General features: G+C 40.1%; 1 protein-coding gene across 1 annotated transcript; it reads left to right on the top strand.

Moving 5' to 3' along the window:
- The first annotated feature begins 518 nt into the window (after positions 1–518).
- On the top strand, positions 519–17,895 carry syt6b (synaptotagmin VIb). The gene is made up of 7 exons (XM_067236754.1): positions 519–684; positions 14,267–14,651; positions 15,190–15,754; positions 16,018–16,138; positions 17,096–17,267; positions 17,377–17,527; positions 17,769–17,895. The coding sequence occupies exons 1-7, from the start codon at positions 519–521 to the stop codon at positions 17,838–17,840; spliced, it is 1,632 nt and encodes a 543-aa protein (XP_067092855.1). The 3' UTR covers positions 17,841–17,895.
- The last annotated feature ends 564 nt before the right edge of the window (positions 17,896–18,459 follow it).

Here is an 18,459-nt window from a genome sequence, read left to right as displayed (position 1 = left end):
TCTCCCTCTCCCTCTCCCTCTCCCTCTCCCTCTCCCTCTCCCTCTCCCTCTCCCTCTCCCTCTCCCTCTCCCTCTCCCTCTCCCTCTCCTCTCCCTCTCCCTCTCCCTCTCCCTCTCCCTCTCCCTCTCCCTCTCCCTCTCTCTCTCTCTCTCTCTCTCTCTCTCTCTCTCTCTTTGTCTCTCAACACATGGACATGGTATGATGCATGATGCAACCGCCCTGCTCCAGGAATACCTGGGGGGTCCCACTGCTTCATTAAGTCCCCTCCCACTCATACTCAAACACATACAAAGACACACCCACTATCGCACACACACTGCAAACACACACACACACACACACACATACACACACTCCCAAGTTCCAGGAGTCTGAGAGGCAAGAGCAATAGTAAGAACAAGAGGAGCAGCAAGTTACATCTATTTTTCATGCAACATCATCACTCTAGCATTGCTTTTAGATCCTTTCTCCCATCCTGGATGAGAGCTAAAGACTGCGTAGGATTCAGGCTCGGAGGATGAGTTCTGCAGAGAAAGAGGAGAATGACATGTTCTGTGAGAAGGCAGTGGCCCTCATTATTGACCTCTGTTTGGATGACAGCCCCTTATTGGAGTCCAACACCTGTGAGGAGTTCATCACTCTGCTGGCCCATGCCAACCAGAGCCCTAACCATAGAGACACAGGTAAACTGCATGGCCAGCTGTGTCTTGAATGGTTATGTCTGTGCTTGTGGCTGTAAGAGAGGCTGTAAGAGACAACTGGTCAACTTGATCAACCAACAAAAGTTAGTTGATCAAAATTGGACTAGGATTAGGATTTTTTGCTGGGAAAAAATAGATCTGCCTACTTTATGTGGGAGGAATCATGTATGTAAATATTAAATCATTTTTTCCATAGGTTTACACCAAGGGTTGACTGCCTGTTTTTTGAGGATGCACTATTTCACTACACTTTTTCTGCGTTAAAGGAGTAAATGTGTCACTGATATTGTGTACTTTTGAGATAGAAGTACACCTTGGAAATGTGTTTGAAAGAATTTGAGGTAAAATTTGAGGTAAAATATTCAATTAGTATACTCATAATACTAACTCAAGTGCATTTAGGTATTCCTCAGTTGCTGAAAATGGTTCCATGGTTGCCCTTTCTAGTAAATGAAAGAGAATGTGTAAATAGCTTCAGAAAAACACCTCTCTGTTGTTGTTAATATACTGTACAAACTAAAATAAGATACATTGGTAAAAGCAAGCCATAAGGCAAGGCTATTCTGTTTGTCACTACATCTCAAATATAACCCTCAGTGCCAAAGGCAACCAGGACAGAACTATAGAGACACCAGATGTCACTGTGAGTCAGTGGTAAGTAGAATGGGTTGTGTCAGATAAAGGTTGAACTAAAGCTGCTTCTACATTTTCCACTTACTTGTGTGTTTGTTCTGCTACCATGCAAGACTGGTCATCTGGAAATTCTCTCTGCCACAGTTCTATGGTGCATTAGTTTGGTTTCATAAAAGAACACGGATACTAGAATAGAGCTCAAGGGCACTCTCTCCCTACCACATGGTTCTCAACCTATTCTGTTTCCTTTCATTACCACCATCTAAGGGGAATCTCACTAGGACCATCCCGTTAGAGTCTTGCTTTTAACATTACACTTAAACCACTTGCATCCACCATCTCCGCCATCGCTGCCTCCATATCAGGTTAGTGTATTTCCTTCCAGCTCAGCTGTGGGGTTGATGGGCAGGTCGCTGAAGTAGCTCATGCTGATTGTGTTCCAATTAAAGCTTGTGCGGCATCTGTAAGAGGTGGCACCCGCTGCACAGGCAGGAAGGGCAAAGATGCCACAGTCTGCAGGTAGTAATACTACATGAATAGAGGACTGCCGCTGTGTCGCCAAACTCCCCTGTAGAGCTCTGTGCCCAAGCTGCCAAAAATCAAAGGTCAGACAAATGGAGTGGCGGGTTGTGCACTGGTATCTCTGGTGAGGAGAATGTCAGAGTTCCAAGTGTCACAGCTCTCTGATTCTGTGCTTTATTGTTATAGTTCCTACCATAACAGATAATTTGACAATTGGTTTGTGATGGAGTAGGGCAAACTGTAGAATACATGCCTCTGAAGGTATGGATATGATAGCTTCTGACCTAAGAACTATTAACCTCTCCCCATCTATGTATGAGAAGAAGTGATGTTTGTATACATTTGATGATGGAAATATCTTTCTTACTCTCACTAAGAGCTGATAAGGATCAGCCATGTCTTTACTTCCCCTGGGCTTTTTCTCTCTGATATATTTTACATATTTGCTATGATACCCAAAGAAGGTATTGATTTATAATGGTTTTAGGGGGCAGAAATCCAAATCCCACATATTTGTAATATTTTTTTTGTAAATCTGATGATTCAATATTTCAAGTGTTCAGTAGTATATATGCTGCAGTATTTAATTGGAATCCCAATTGTGTGAGAGCATTACCTGTTATTGCATATGGTAGATATGGTATGGTTTACACTTACCAATATTGATTGAATAGGGTCCATTGTGTGCATCCTTATTTAAGTGTGTACTGGCAGTGAAATGAGGTCATGGTCTCCAGCTGGGGAGCATTAGATCAATCACTTCCTCTCTCTTAGGAGGTTTAACCATTAGAGGACATGGAGGGCAACAGGAGGGGCGAAATGACTCTAGATTGATATGAATACAGTTGGAGAAGCAGTATGGAGAACAGACAGTGTGGAACATTTTAAATAATCCAAAAGAAAAAAAGCAGCAGCACCTCCCATCCCCCCTGCCCTCTGTGGTCCCATCCTGATGGTGAAAACAGAAGCAGAGCAGATATTACACAGTGCTGAGGTCTAATCTCACATCTAGAGGAGTAGCAGAGAGCACAGCTAGACCATGCTGTCACTGCAATATGTGACCATGAATAAATAACAATGGCAAGCAGAGTGTGATAGCACAGACAATGCATTGTGTATGTCAACAGAGAGTGTTGTGGAGTAGTCTAGTCTGTCCATAACCCACAGAGGATAACAGTTTTGCAGGTGCGGTTCTATTGAACTTATGTTAATTATTCTGCAGACTGAGGTGCTGCAGGCCAATTGTTTTAGTGACATTCCAGACTTGTGTGTTTAACATGGTTTAAATTGATGGTTAGATTATTTTTCATTTGACCATTGGATTTTTAAGGGCATTTGATGGTAATGATCATTGGAGAAAAGCAGGTATATTCGTACATTATTTTGAACATCTCTTGAGCAATGTTTGGTATTTATAAACAGATGTTTAGCAGGTAAAAATATCCTACTAGAGCTAGTCTTTTAGTCATCAACAAAATTCTTAGGAGACTTAGATATCAAATGGAGCTCAAATTATGACATTTTGCAGATCAGGCAAGAGAAGTGTAAGATATCTTGTGTCAAACATATATTTGCTTAAATCTACATTAGCATTGACATAAAAGCCTGCAGTGCAGAAAAAGCCTACTAAATTATTATATTACTTAATGCATTACATACTTGGCTTTTTCTTCATCCAAAGCAATGTACAGGGGGGAATGTTTACCTGCTACTTCTATATCTGTGGTCAAATGCTCTGTCATTGAACTACACCCATCCCCATTGAGTACTATGATAGGAATATTAGACCAAAAAGAAAGCTTGATTTTACATTGCTCCAATTTCTTGTCAATTATAAGCCTTTTAAAATCTGTGATACTTTTGGGGATGAAAGCAATGGAACAATCGAAAAGAAGTTAACGTCTGGACAGTTAGTTACGGGGGAATGTCCCTGTACTTACTGTAATTCGCTCTGGATGTAAATGTAATGTACAGTTTCAGCTGTAAGTTGAACAAGAAACTCTTCAATGTGATGCTTTGGATAGGAAAGGGAAGGGATGGTTCATATGAAGAGGATGGGGGTGGAAATTACAGAAATCAAATTTTCAGCCTGAGGCTTCCTGACAAATGCTGCTCTGACATTTTATTGTGATGATTGTGTTAAATTTGTACTGTGCTTGTCTGCAGTAGTCAGAGGTTAACAAGAGCCCTACACATTGACAACACTGTGGAGTACATGTGGATGGTAACAATTGTATTGCTCTTCTGTCTGCCTGTTCACAGAGAAAATATATATCCCAGTTGGTTTTCATGAACTCTGCAGTGTACAGATCTTTTACTCATATGCTATAATATTATCTACAGCTAAAGGTGTTTCATGCAAAAATATCCTATATGTTGCATTATTTACTACTTAATAGATTGTGACTTATATTATTTCTTGCATGAAATATTATTCATTAGAAACAGAATGAACTTGTCCTGCTTTTGTGTAGGATTCCGAGGAAAGTGTTGCACCATGAGTTTGTCGTTGGGGAGTTTCTCATCATATTACTATTTCCTATAAAACAACCATTGCAGACAATTTCTATAATGTAATTTTGTCCAAAAGTACTGTTTCTGAATGGCTGTTCTTATCAACAAGCAGTAGCCAGGGGATCTTGTTGATGTGGGGTGTAAGATGAGGTGATAACCAAGACTTGGACTTAAATCAGGCCAGCCAGCTACACTTTTGTTTGGACGAAGTTGCTAAGAAGTCTGTGAGAAAACAATTTCTCACAATCCCTGATATCGGCCTCATCCAAAAGTCAGATATAAAGGAGAGAAATCAATGTTGGTGTCAAGGCTTGTCAATGAACATACAGGATACATAACCGGTAGCAAATTCAACAATAGGTAAGCTCTCATTCACAGTCACCAACAATAACGTGAGGAACTCTGGTCCTTGGGGATACCATGTGTTCAACACAGTGGCCAACCAATCCCCAGTAAAAGTAGCATCTTGAAATCCCACGGAAGGATGGAAAATTAACAACTGACATGAAAATACACCAGGAATTCAAAACACTGAATGTTTTCTGTGTAACAATGTTTTTGGACACATCTCTTTTGACATTACACAGGGAACCAAAAGATCACAGACACGATGGAGGATCTCTTGTGCCCACTCAAAGACACATCCCCGTCTGATCTCATCCATCAGTATTCATTTTATGTGCTGTGTTAGTAGTCTGTGAGCTGCCTTCTCCCCTTGCTGTTGTGTGTGTTACATTAGCGCGAAAAAATTTGAACCGTTATCGCATTATAACTCTCTGCCCTTGAGCTCTGAGTCTGTGTGAACTGAGTTCCTCCCTTTAATGAGGTGTGTTGTGTCAGTGTAGTTCTCAGTATGAGACACTGTACTTCCATAATCATATTACATCATGACAGTTGATGCTGAACTTAGACTAATGAGTCCAATCATTTGCTTCTTTATTACCAATTGCTTTTATACGACTGATAACTCTAGGCTTGGCTGAGCAACATTGAATTCATGAGACACTGTATCTCATAGATATAATTTTCACTGCAGTCACATTGTGTCTTGCGTGTCAATGAGTTGTAACACACAACCTGACCCAAAAGGTGGTTTGTTCAACCCATAATAAAAAACATGTCAATTCAATCAAACTTCAAGTTGGTCTTGTGAATCTTTTAAAGCTAAGTGGACAATTGCTAAATAAAATCTTACAATAGGATTTCTACATTGTTATATCGCAAGATCAGCACGGGGGATGCAAATTGAGTACATGCATAATCACACATTGATTTACATGAAAATAAGCCTTGTTAGACAATACTCCCTCAAGGGGGTACATCAGGTTGAATCTACTTCTCAGCATGAAGCAAAACCTTCATCATGTCTACTTCTCATTGAAAGTCTTCCTTCTACTTTATTGCATCACTTTGTGCCAGCAGATAATGTATTAGTCACATTCAGCAGCATGGGTCTCACCTCTTGATCAGTGCAAGATCAAGGCTCTATGTGAGAAACAGCCAAAGATGATGACTGCATAAGGAAAATAAGTGGCCTTACTGGCATAGCATAGGATTTCGTGAGTTATCATTCTGCAGGCATATTTGCCAAATACATTAAAGAGCTGCAGATGAAGACTGCCATGTGCCATGTGTGCTGACGATTTTAAATATACATTCCTGACAGCATTAATTAATCTGTCCCCCAGTGAATCATACAATTTCTACTTTCCTCCATCTCACCCCACTCCCCAATAACCAATCTCACTTGACAGCTGGCTTACCATGTGTGTGAACAGTGCAAATTTACCACAAATTACACACTTGCTCTTGTGAAAGCATAGAGGGGACTTGGAGGCTTCCCTTCCCCCAACACAGGGCACTTCCCCCACTTTAATGCGGTCTGATGGTTATCTTGGTAGAAGTAGGCTTCAAGGGACAGTCACATCTCCACTACACGGAGCAAGAGCAGCACATCACATGGCAGTGTGCTACTTGGGCAGCACAAGACAGAGGGTGAAGGCTGCTCCGAAGCACGTAATACAATGATACATGCTTCACAGACCCGACATACATCTGCTTTGTACTTATTGGTTAACTTGGCTGTACGATACAGATTATATACAATAGTGTGTTCAACTGATCAGTTTATTGTTTTTTTAACAGCCCCCAAAGTAGCTTTTTGTTTGATGGTTTTCCTCCTCCCAGGATTTTTATGAGTGCTGCTGTAATATGCATCCATTCACAGTTTTGTTTGATATTCATGAAAATATTTCATAAATATTCATACACAGCACCCTCCTCTTTTGTCAGTTTGGTTCTCATGGTGACATAAAAGGGCAAAAAAATTCTGAGCATTACAAAAGGTAGAATAATAGAGTCATGTGCCACAGGGTGGATATGAAAGTAAACAAGCATCTACATCTTGGTAGCCTCAGCAGTCATACCAGCCACATGGATCAGCTGCAAGGGTTATTCATTAAGGAGCTTGTAACCGCTCTCCAGGCTTGGCTGAAGTACCTGCCCCTCGATGGTTGCAGTACAGCATCTAGCACTGCATATGGGTTTGCTCAATCATAGCTCCATAGAAACAGGGTCCCAAGCGCAGTTGAAAGCTCATTTGCTAAGGAGACAGGGGAGGGTTAGGATCCACTGAAAGGGCTCAGCAGAAAGAGAGATAGAGCTTCAACATTGCCTAAAAGAGTGAGAGAGAGAGAGAGAGAGAGAGAGAGAGAGAGAGAGAGAGAGAGAGAGAGAGAGAGAGAGAGAGAGAGAGAGAGAGGGGAGAGAAGAGTGTTCAACATCGGTGAGTGCCTTCACTGTCACTGTGCATGATATTAGCTGTTTGTTGATGTAATATTTGACTGTTGTTGAAATTTTGGAAGGCGAATATTGTTCTGCTTCAGAGACAAGGAAGATTAATTTAACAGTTTTGTCTTCATAGGGGTGCAGAGTAAGCAGGTTGAATTTATTTTCCCATAGTTTCTCATTGTGTAACCCTGCAGGAGAGTCAGAACACTTTTCAAGCCTGTGAACACTTGGGATTGACACATACTGTATATAGCAGCACAAATATTACATTGACTTTTAACAAAATCAAGACATAGAACAGGCACTGAGGAATTGCTACATTTGTGCTCATGGACTACTTGGAGTGAGATGGTTGAATGATGTTTTTCTGTTATAACTCCATTCACAGCATTGCAGCTTGCATGGCTTTGACTGACTTCACACATTACATAAAAAAAAAAAAAAGCAATATCCACAGTAAAGAGATTGTAGGTACTCATGAATTATAATATTAAGCGTTAGTGGTATAGGTTATTTTGAAAGTTTATGAAGGCACAGCATTGGGTCGGGGTGTAGTGGTGAATGGAGGTTGTAAAGCAGCAGTTGAAGGTTGTTTTACCAAAACAAAATCAATGTTAACATCCATTTTCCCTTGGAAAGCTCAACCTCCCCCATACCAAGTTTCACTAAAATTGCTAAACCATAATGAAGTGTAACTAGGGTTAGTTACATGGTAGTTAATGTTACCTTAACTATTTTTTGTGACCAAATATCTATGTGTCAACTGTATGTTTCATGTTTCATTTAACTTTTTATTTTTATTTTAAATATTTTGCAAGACCATAGGATTTTATTGATGAACAACCAAAGTCAGGACTTTCCTGTCACCCTGTGTCCAATAGTGGCTGTAAATAGCTGTTAAGCTGACAGCTGTAGGTTTATAGATTCCAACATTTGTTTAAGGAAGGCTGTACTGTTGATCTCATTAATACCGTTAATGAGATGAGGGGGGTTGGGGGTGGGGGGTAAATGGCTAGTAAAGGCTCTGGGCAGGAGGGTGAAAATAAGTGTTGATTTGCAAACCAGCACCAGAGTATGAATTTAAAGATGACACCAACAGCTAAAATGTATTTCATTGTTGTATTAAATAAATTGAAATGACTGATATATGTAACAAATTGAAGGATGATGCATCCAGGCAGCATGTGTTTGTACCAGATGAGTTCCTTGGGTCATGGCTGGGCTACTGGAGCTGGAATAGACCCCCTGATGGGGGAGGTCTGGAGGTCTGGATATTAGATAGAGAGCTCCGACAAGAAAGAAGAAGGGGAGGGGCCAGAATAGGAGAGGACAAGGGACTGAACATCAGATGTGTATGTATATAGATGTACATTTAAAAATGGGAAGTGTTGTGGTGTGGCCATTTCCTTCCTAACCTCAGTTCTGTCAAACTCCCTATGAGATCTTTCATTTGAACTTTAGAGTTGCTAAGGACTATTAACATTTTGTAAACTTAATGTAGTTAAAATGGTTAAATTAGCATTACGGCCAGTTTAATGTTAAACCCAGATCAAATTGTAGTGAAGTCGAAGTATCAGTGTTATAGCGATTTATGGTGTTATACGTTGCAAGGCTCTCTGTTATGTTTAATCTATGTACCCTTCAACTGTCACCATAACAGCCTGATATTATTTGCAGGCTCTTCTGGGCTTGCATGGCATGTGTCAACCGAAACTAGATAATTTCATCAATATTTGCTTCATTCAACAATAGTCAGTGTATAGTAATGTGATTTGGTTTTCATTGGAGATTTCCTTTTAGGTTGCAGGAAGCTCTTTTCCTATTTATGATTGGAGAAAAAGTGCATTAACCAACTGTAACAGAATATTCGTATGCATGTGAAAGCTCTTGCAGAGCACTAAAAGTGGATCAGTATTCCCTCAGTCAATAAGAGGTTACTTGACTCACATTAACAACAATACGGTATATACGTATATATGGTGATGTATTTATAATGACGCAGCATTCAAAAAACCTTACCTCTTAAATGTTCTATTTGGCAACTGCCATTTAACAAACACTGTTGAGAGAGCCATGGCTAAGGGTGAGACTGGAGTGGATGCTTGGTTTCATTCCATGTAGTTTTCATCATGAAGCAGTGCTACCTTTAACCAAGCTTTCATAATAACTTAAAGTATCATTTGTTTCCTTAACAATAGTCTTTTGTCCATATTTAGGGATAATTCCTAAGCCATTTGTTTTCATTGGCTACCTCTCAGCAGCCTCTCCATAGAAAGACTTGCTCTGTCCATCAAAACATGCAAGCCTGGCCTTTCTCCCTCTTATCTTCCCTTCACACTCCCCTGTCTTCAGCCCTACACATACTAATGTAACCTACATCCATACAGAGGAAGAGGCATCTAGGATACTCAAAGTGGCATGTGGTGTCACTCTCCCTGCTTTATCTGAGGGTACCGTGTTGTGTGTTGTGTGTGCTTGCATGATCATTATTGTTTATGTAAGGTTAAAGACAATGCTGGTGGATATTCATTTTTTGTGCTATATTTGAGCTCTCACTGAGCCTTTTCTTTGCCCAGATCCTCCTGACTAAGCTAATTTTGTACTGGGTGGTGTTATGGAATATGGTAATGATGCGTCCATGGTGCAGTGAGATTCCCAGTCACAATTAATTACCATGCTGCTCAACAGCACAGCATGTTTGTTGCGCCACATAATTAGCATCTTCTAAGTGGTATTCTTGTTTTATTGTAAATTTACCAACATTTAAATTAAATTCTGTAGTCCAACTTTAAAGCTTACCTTTCAAGTAAATAATTGACACGAAAACACACAAACACATACACCACACACAGGCACACACAGTTAAACAAGGTCTTCGAATCTGGCCCAGGCCCACTTGATTTATTTCCTTTTCATATATTTTACTGTCATCTGTGGGCAAGAACACAGATACAAACTTGTATTAGCCTATAACTTGTGTTGTAATTGGCCTTGTGCAATCATCAAATAACCACAGTTGTCGACCTTAACAAGTCCTCTTGAATCTCATTGCAACCCATTCTCTCAAATCTTTTTTGTGATTAGTGAAGCTTCTGAAAATCATTTACAAAAACGAGTACATAAACCTTAACAATAGCCCCTACAGTTACGACCATACTCCATTTGTGTTGTGATTGGAGTGCAATCCATGTCTCTCTGTCTCCCTCTCTCCCTCTTTCCTGCTCTCGCTCTCTCTTTCTCTCTCTCAATCTCTCTCTCTCTCTTACAGACATGATTGCTTTACTGGGAATAGACAAAGGATTGATAATATCACAGACTTCGGGAAATTGAGAGAGCATTGGAAATTGTTCCTGGTAAAATACAACAGATGTGTATTACATTAGTTTGTGTGCACAGGTACAACTGGAAACACAGGGGTTGTGTTTGCAGCTGGCTATTCACACATGGCAATAACCTTAATGGTTAGTTTGCAACCAGACAGCCCTTTTCTACACTGCACACTGGGTCATTAGGGCAGAAGTCTGGGGAGCATGTTGTCTACAATTTTTGTATGGTAGCTAGAATAGTATTTATTTATTTATTTTGACTTTTCTTTCATTATGCAGTTACTTTAAGTAGTACTTTTTTTGATTTTGTATTTCTTTTACATAATTGTGACATAATTTTTACACAATGCATTGTGGTGTATCTGTTGACTTTTGGTGCATTAAGTAAACTATACCATACAAAAATAGGAAGTGCCAACCATAATCAGCTGGACAATTCGTTCTAGACCTATCATACTGACATACAGTATATATGTCCATGTATGATATAGTATTTTGTGAGTTGCCTCCTATTGTGGAAGATAATGATTACTCAAGACAAAAAAAACGTTTTTAAAAACAATTAGTGGTTACTATTTCATTTGTGTGTATACATTCCTTGTGACTGAGAGGACTAGATGATTGCTAGAGGTCTATAAACTGTCTGTGAGTTTTCTGTAATTTCTTACATAATCCTTTAGTGGAACCATCTTGCTTCCACTTGATTCATGAGATAGTACAAATCTTAAAGCTTGGAGTGACTATGAGGTTTCTTTTTCATATTCCATCATCCAGAAAGGCTGTGGGGATTAGAAGAAGAATCAAGTGGCTCAGAATGTTTAGCATTGGCTGTTATTCTCCAGTGGGAGCTGCAGACCTTTACTTTAGGGGTGGGATTGGATATGTTTAGGTAACACACAAGTTTCTATAGAGACCAAATTGTATATGAGGGCTCTTCACAAGAAGGAAACCCTGGGGCTTTGGTTTCTGTCTCTGATTCAGCTACAAAACAAGGCTTAATTAGATTGTTTGGTCACAGGAAAAGCTCTTGAAGGCTGGTCTCACTGCAGTTTGTGCAGAAGGGCAGTAGATCCCATACAGTAAATGCAGTTTGGACTGTCGTTACCCCATTTTGTGAATAAGAAGATTCAATTACATGATGATGTCATATTTTGTGTCCATCCCAGTACAAATAACACTAGTCCTTGACTCAGGTAGTTTTCTCTTTTTACCAATGCACAAGTTCATCTTTTTGATTCACTTCATGGGTCTTGCATGGGTAATTAGGTATTGATGTCAAAGGTGTGAAACACATATTTGATTATGTAACCTTACATCCCTCCAGTCTCCATAAATAATACATTTGAGTGAGAGGAGACTTTTTAAACCTATGAGATCAATTAGTGCACGTCTCAATAAACTGCTGACTAAATATTGCACAGACTCTTGAAAGAAGATTAAACATTAATTTTACATAACACTCAGAGGGCAAATTGTTTGTGAAGGTTTCTACTTAGGGTATTTAGAACCATGTGAAATAGTTTTAAATCTAAAAGCCTCTAAATTACTCACTGAAAGTATGATATATAAGACAGCCATGTGCAGTAGTTAATCACTCATAAAGACAGTTTTTAACATGTTTGAATTAGGACATTTACAAAGGTTGGTCAAATCCAACATCTAGTTAATGAGGATATTTAGGAATGGGGATTACCTCAGGTTAATATTCTACCTTCAGACTGTGCTGACTAGACGAGATATACTGTGTGTCTCCCGTATTCAAGATTTATCCTGGTCTGGTGCCCCAAAGGCCCAGAGCAGTCCCTTGTGAGAAGCCCAGGCTCAGCCACAAGACATTTACATTTACATTTAGTCATTTAGCAGTAAGTACAGTAAGTACAGTAAGTACAGGGACATTCTCCCCGAGGCAAGTAGGGTGAAGTGCCTTGCCCAAGGACACAACGTCATTTGGCATGACCGGGAATCGAACTGGCAACCTTCAGATTACTAGCCCGCTTCCCTCACCACTCAGCCACCTGACGCCCCAAGACTGGCAAATGGCTTTCACAACCTATTGTATGTGGAACTTTCCTTCAGTCAAATTTTGGGAAAATGTAGAAGAAAAAAGTACTATTCAAACAGTATTTTGCATCCACAAATTAAAAGAAGGTAAATACAAGAATATTTGGTGCTTCCATTTATCGGAATTCTGCAATATTTATTTTTACATTTTATAGCTTTACTTTGAGGCCAGATGTATTATTCACAGTGTGTCCATGTATAATTGATTAGTTGGGATGGTTTAAAGATGGTAGGATGGTAGTTTCTTGACATGCTAGAGTAACACAACACTTAATTTACAGTATTAATGGTACCATTGATATATACATTTCTATACATAGAGAAAGAGACAAATAGAGGTGCACTTTTTGCAAACTATATATCTTTGTTGCAATTTTTCTCGATATGTTTCAGGAAACTGGGATTTTAACCAAACAAGCACAATAGTTGTCTTTATCTTAGTTGCACAATTGTTCAACCTGAAAGACATCCTGATTCGTGCATAACAGGCACCTTGTAATGCACCATGCAAAGAGATATTTTCCTTACTGCATTGTTGAGGTAACCATCCAATATGATGCCAAGGAGACTGTGGTCTGATCGACAAGAACAAGTATATTTTTGTATCATTTGTATTCTATGTATATAGAGTGCAGAGGATGTGGAATTCTTCTTTCAGTATAAAAAGGTGTATAGTATACTGTATACAAAAATCATTTTATCATTGGAAATGTACTCTTGATTGGGCAAAAATATATCCCATTCAGTCTCATTTTAATGGGACATACTATAATTATAGTATCAACAAAAGGCCAAGACATATTAAAGAGGGTGAACTATGTTAGAGTACATTGATAGTTGTAGTTTACATTTATTGGGCCATTGTGGGCTGATTGATTGAAACACCTGTATGGAAACATTTGCTTAAGAAATTGAAAAAAACTTAAATGTGTACAATTCATATAATGGTGCACCATTAAGCAAAAGTATTATGCAGAAACCATTTGCAATTACTGTAATTGCTCCTGTGAGCTCTCTAAACATGTAGTCCACATGATGGTCGAGCCAAACACAGATGATCATCAATGAAAGTCTTCATACTTTGAAATATTTCAGTATTAGACGAGGACCATAGGCAGTGAAAATGCACACCTTTGGTTCAGTGCAACCTGGTAAAATTATTATAAAAGACTATAATTACATTTAGCACATTGGCAACTCACAGATCAAATCCTGTCTGTGTGCAAGTGTATGTGCATGTGTGTATGTGTGAAAGAGAGAAAGAGAGATGGGGGAGGCAAAGAGTGAATGTGAGAACGGAAAGATGAAGTAGAAGGTCTTAGGTTTAATACTTCTGCATGGACGTTTCCTGAAATGTACTGCAATTTGAACTTTGTAATAGTGGGATCTATCTGAATCTTGCCATATATCCTACCCTTACTGATCCCTCAAAGTAATTAAAGCAAATTAAATCAGCCTCTGCTCAGCATGTGGGACCTACAGAAATGTATTATTCCACAGGTACTTTCCAACTGATGCGGCCACAACCCATTTAGATTGAATTAAAAAGCTTTGAATGTAAAAGATCTTATAATACATAATATCCCACCATTTTTGTATTACCACCAGGAGGCACAAGCTCCATGCATCTCTGTTTCCCAGTGACACACTGCAACATGTCATGTGGCATTGGCAACCTCTATCATTTCCCTCTCTTTAAATTGTCTCTCCCTCTTCAGATATCTCCTTCAGCCTCCTGCTATTGGTGTTCGTGACATGCGGCCTTGCTCTGCTGGGGGTCATCATCTTTGCCTCCTGGAAGCTCTGCTGGGTGCCCTGGCACAGAAAGGACCTTTCTTCTAGTGCCACTGCTCTGACCCTTGCTGGCCCCTCCACCCACAGACACTTTGAGAGAACCTTTCCCTCGCACACGCACGCACTCATACACACACACAGCATGGCCTCGGACAAGCTGAAGGACCCAGCAAGTTTCCTGGAGGCAGCCGTGAAGATCAGCCACACATCTCCTGACATCCCTGCGGAGGTGCAGCTGTCAATGAAGGACCACTTTCTGCGCCGTACACGCATGGCCAGGCAGACCACTGAGCCTGCCTCCTCTACCAGGTCAGCATCAGTGGATAATGCATGACAGATTTGATAAAATCAACTAATCCCTCTTAATCTTCACCACACCATAATCTACAGGTCAGTGTTTTAGGAAAGACTCCATACTGTAGATGTGTCTGGAGTGCTCTCCTCCCCTGTGAGTGCATGTCATGTTTCCATGTTCATGCCCATGCATGTCTCATTCCTTTAACTTAATTGAACACTGTGATTCACTAACAATGTTGATGTGAATTAATTTTTGTATGAGGTAAATAAAGAGGCATCAGATAAAAGGGATAGGAGATCAGAGATATATATTTTGTGACATGTGGCAAATATTTCAGCAGATTTTCCACTGAGTCACAAGTTACAAGTCATTTATTGTCATGTGCACCACAATTACAGCAAAATAGTCATGGGTAATGAGAATCTTGAATCTCAAGCTTCTTCCAACAATGCTCAGACAATATGTAAAAGAAAGTCAGTACAAGTCAGACCAATAACTGTGTTAACTGTGACTGACTTTCAACCAATGTTGTCATTGTCCTGTCCCCAGGCATAGCTCCTTCAAAAAGCATCTTCCCAGACAAATGCACCATGTCACAAGCCTGGACAGAGGCAATGACTTCCCCTGTACAGAGGACCATGCCTCTAGCCTTGGTCGCATCCAACCGGAGCTCTATAAACAGAGTCCCCTGGAGGGAGACGAGTCCTCCAAAAACAACACTGGCAAGATTTGTGGCAAGATCAACTTCTCCCTCAAGTATGATTATGAAAGTGAGGCCCTCTTGGTCAACATTTTTAAGGCCTTTGACTTGCCTGCTAAGGACTTTTGTGGCAGCTCTGACCCTTATGTCAAGATTTACCTCCTGCCAGATCGGAAGCGAAAGTTCCAGACAAGGGTCCACCGCAAAACTCTCAACCCCACATTTGATGAGTCCTTCCAGTTTTCAGTTCCCTATGAGGAGCTGGGCAGCAGGAAACTCCATCTGAGCATCTTTGACTTTGATCGCTTCTCCCGTCACGACATGATTGGTGAGGTGATTCTAGATAATCTGTTTGAGATGTCGGACCTTTCCAGAGAGACGGCCATCTGGAAAGACATTCAGTATGCCACCTCTGTGAGTCAAAATGTTATTCTAAGATAAAATGTTCCAAACATGACATCAGCTAGAAATAGAAGATTCAAGGCAGGACCCAGGAGGTCTTATCGCTCTCTCACACACAAACACAGAAAGGCTCATCACAGACACATTATACATACCATCACGAGCATAATGTACAAACTGTACATTATAATAACACTTCAAAATACTTTAGCTATAGTTGTAGTGCCCTTTCTTTCCTTTCATGACCAGTGTTCTCTGCTGACTGAATCACACAGGAGAGTGTCGACTTGGGGGAGATCATGTTCTCTCTCTGTTACCTGCCAACCGCTGGCAGGCTAACCATGACCGTCATAAAGTGTAGAAATCTCAAGGCCATGGATATCACTGGATACTCAGGTACAGTCCACTGGAATGGCTTAACCCTTGTGTAGTGTTCAAATTTGTGTTACACACCCAATGTTCACAGGTCTGATGGACCCACATTATTATTGGGGACTTCAAACAATACAGCCATAAGCATTTCTGTAAACAAACCCCAAATGAGCATTTACATACATTTTTACCATGTGTATTTGTAAAGAATTTCAGCAATGTATTGTAATAATATTGTTCAGTTGCCGCAAGCCATTCAGTTTTACACACTATAAAAGGGTTAAGAGTGCAACAAAAGAAGGAGACATTCAGACAAGCAGGAAGACAGACAGGTTCTTGGTGCTATGCTCAAACAGGGAGGAGGAAGACAGACAGGTTCTTGGTGCTATGCTCAAACAGGGAGGAGGAAGACAGACAGGTTCTTGGTGCTATGCTCAAACAGGGAGGAGGAAGACAGACAGGTTCTTGGTGCTATGCTCAAACAGGGAGGAGGAAGACAGACAGGTTCTTGGTGCTATGCTCAAACAGGGAGGAGGAAGACAGACAGGTTCTTGGTGCTATGCTCAAACAGGGAGGAGGAAGACAGACAGGTTCTTGGTGCTATTCTCAAACAGGGAGGAGAAAGACAGAGTGACGGCACACACTAAACCTTTGAATATATATATTTTTTTAACTTGTTCTACACTTTTCTTACTCCCACTTATGTAATGTAAATGCATGGTGGATGTACACAATGTGCCCTGGATGAAATGTTTGTAATTTACATGTTATTCATGGAAAACGAGCCAAAGCTAATGAGTCTGGTTGAAGAATTAAGTATTTCAGGTAAAATTGAAAATGGGTCCCGCCAGACCTGAACATCACATAGGCTTATTTAATTTTGCAGCTTTTTTCAACATAGTTGTTACATAGTTATCATCTCATTTTGCTCCGCTAATGTAGCTATGTCACACCAGTGAGAATTTCCTGTTATATTTGCAGACCCCTATGTCAAGGTATCTCTTGTTTGTGATGGAAGACGTTTAAAAAAGAAGAAAACCACCATCAAGAGGAACACCCTAAACCCCACCTATAACGAGGCAATCATCTTTGACATCCCACCGGAAAACATGGACCAAATCTGCCTCCACATATCCGTCATGGACTATGATCTGTAAGCAGAACTCATATTGTCTGCACTTTCATTTGTGTATTTCTGAATTTGCTCTTGAAATGTTGCTACCTGCTCGGTCCTAATTAATTACTCACATTTTCTCTCTCAGGGTGGGTCACAATGAGATCATAGGTGTAAACCGAGTGGGGAGTCATGCAGAGGGGCTGGGTAGAGATCACTGGAATGAGATGCTGGCCTATCCTCGCAAACCTATTGCTCACTGGCACCCGCTAGTGGAAGCCAGGAAGTCTGAAAAGGAGGTAAGCTACTGTCACAATGAAAAGGAAACAAACTGAACGCCTCAGATTTCCGCAGATAAAAATCTGATTACACTAACAAATCAAATTACTTATCTTACTACTTTGGCGTTCTTGAAAACTGCTTTATATCAAGACATCTGTACAATTCGGACTGCAATTGAATGTTACATTCAAAATGGACAACATTTGTGATCTTAACAACCTGTGATGTTAACCTGTCCATGTGAAACTTCCCCCACAGTGGAAAACTCGCACTGCAAGCTTTGACAGCCAAGGTTCCTGCCCCTCCCCAAGACTCCTGTCCAGCCCATGAGTCACAGACCAACTACTAGAAGGCAATCAAAATCTGTCCAGAAACAAATAATGTTTTTAAACCACAAGTCATCTGTGCCTCAGAATAGGTTAATCAGTCCTCTATGGAGTTACAGTCTCAGTCTGGACATTGGACACATAATGTCTCCCTTCATAGAACCCTCTGCCACAAGAATCATTCTATGTCACTGAGTTTTGAAATTTTGTTTAGGTATGTCATCTGGGGTCTGTTAAAATGTGTTAAATTGATCTATTGTTTAAGCACATACAGTAGTTTCGTGAACATGCATTGCTGAACTAGTTACCAGTCAAGCTGCTGTTAAGAGCAAGTTGCCTTTGTGTGCCCTGATGTTTGGGTTTTGAGATATCTATATATCTAAAGCTTCAAACTGGAAATTATTTCATACATGCTTTTGACCACAAGTTTCAAAGTTCAGATAAACATCTGTCAAGTTGCCAGATTTCCTTTTACTTTATTACAATGGAACATATCCCATTACAAGTCAGATTGTATTATTGTGTCTCAGTCTTGATTGTTTATGTATATACAATACCTTTTTCTTCTACCATCATCTACTTTCTATGTCATAAGTGTAAATGCTATGGACTACAGCAACGCT

This window comes from Osmerus mordax, chromosome 1 (genome assembly GCF_038355195.1).
Source record: "Osmerus mordax isolate fOsmMor3 chromosome 1, fOsmMor3.pri, whole genome shotgun sequence".
Classification (NCBI taxonomy): domain Eukaryota; kingdom Metazoa; phylum Chordata; class Actinopteri; order Osmeriformes; family Osmeridae; genus Osmerus; species Osmerus mordax.
The sequence above is the reverse complement of the archived record's forward strand: the minus strand, read 5'-3'. Positions and strand labels throughout refer to the sequence as shown.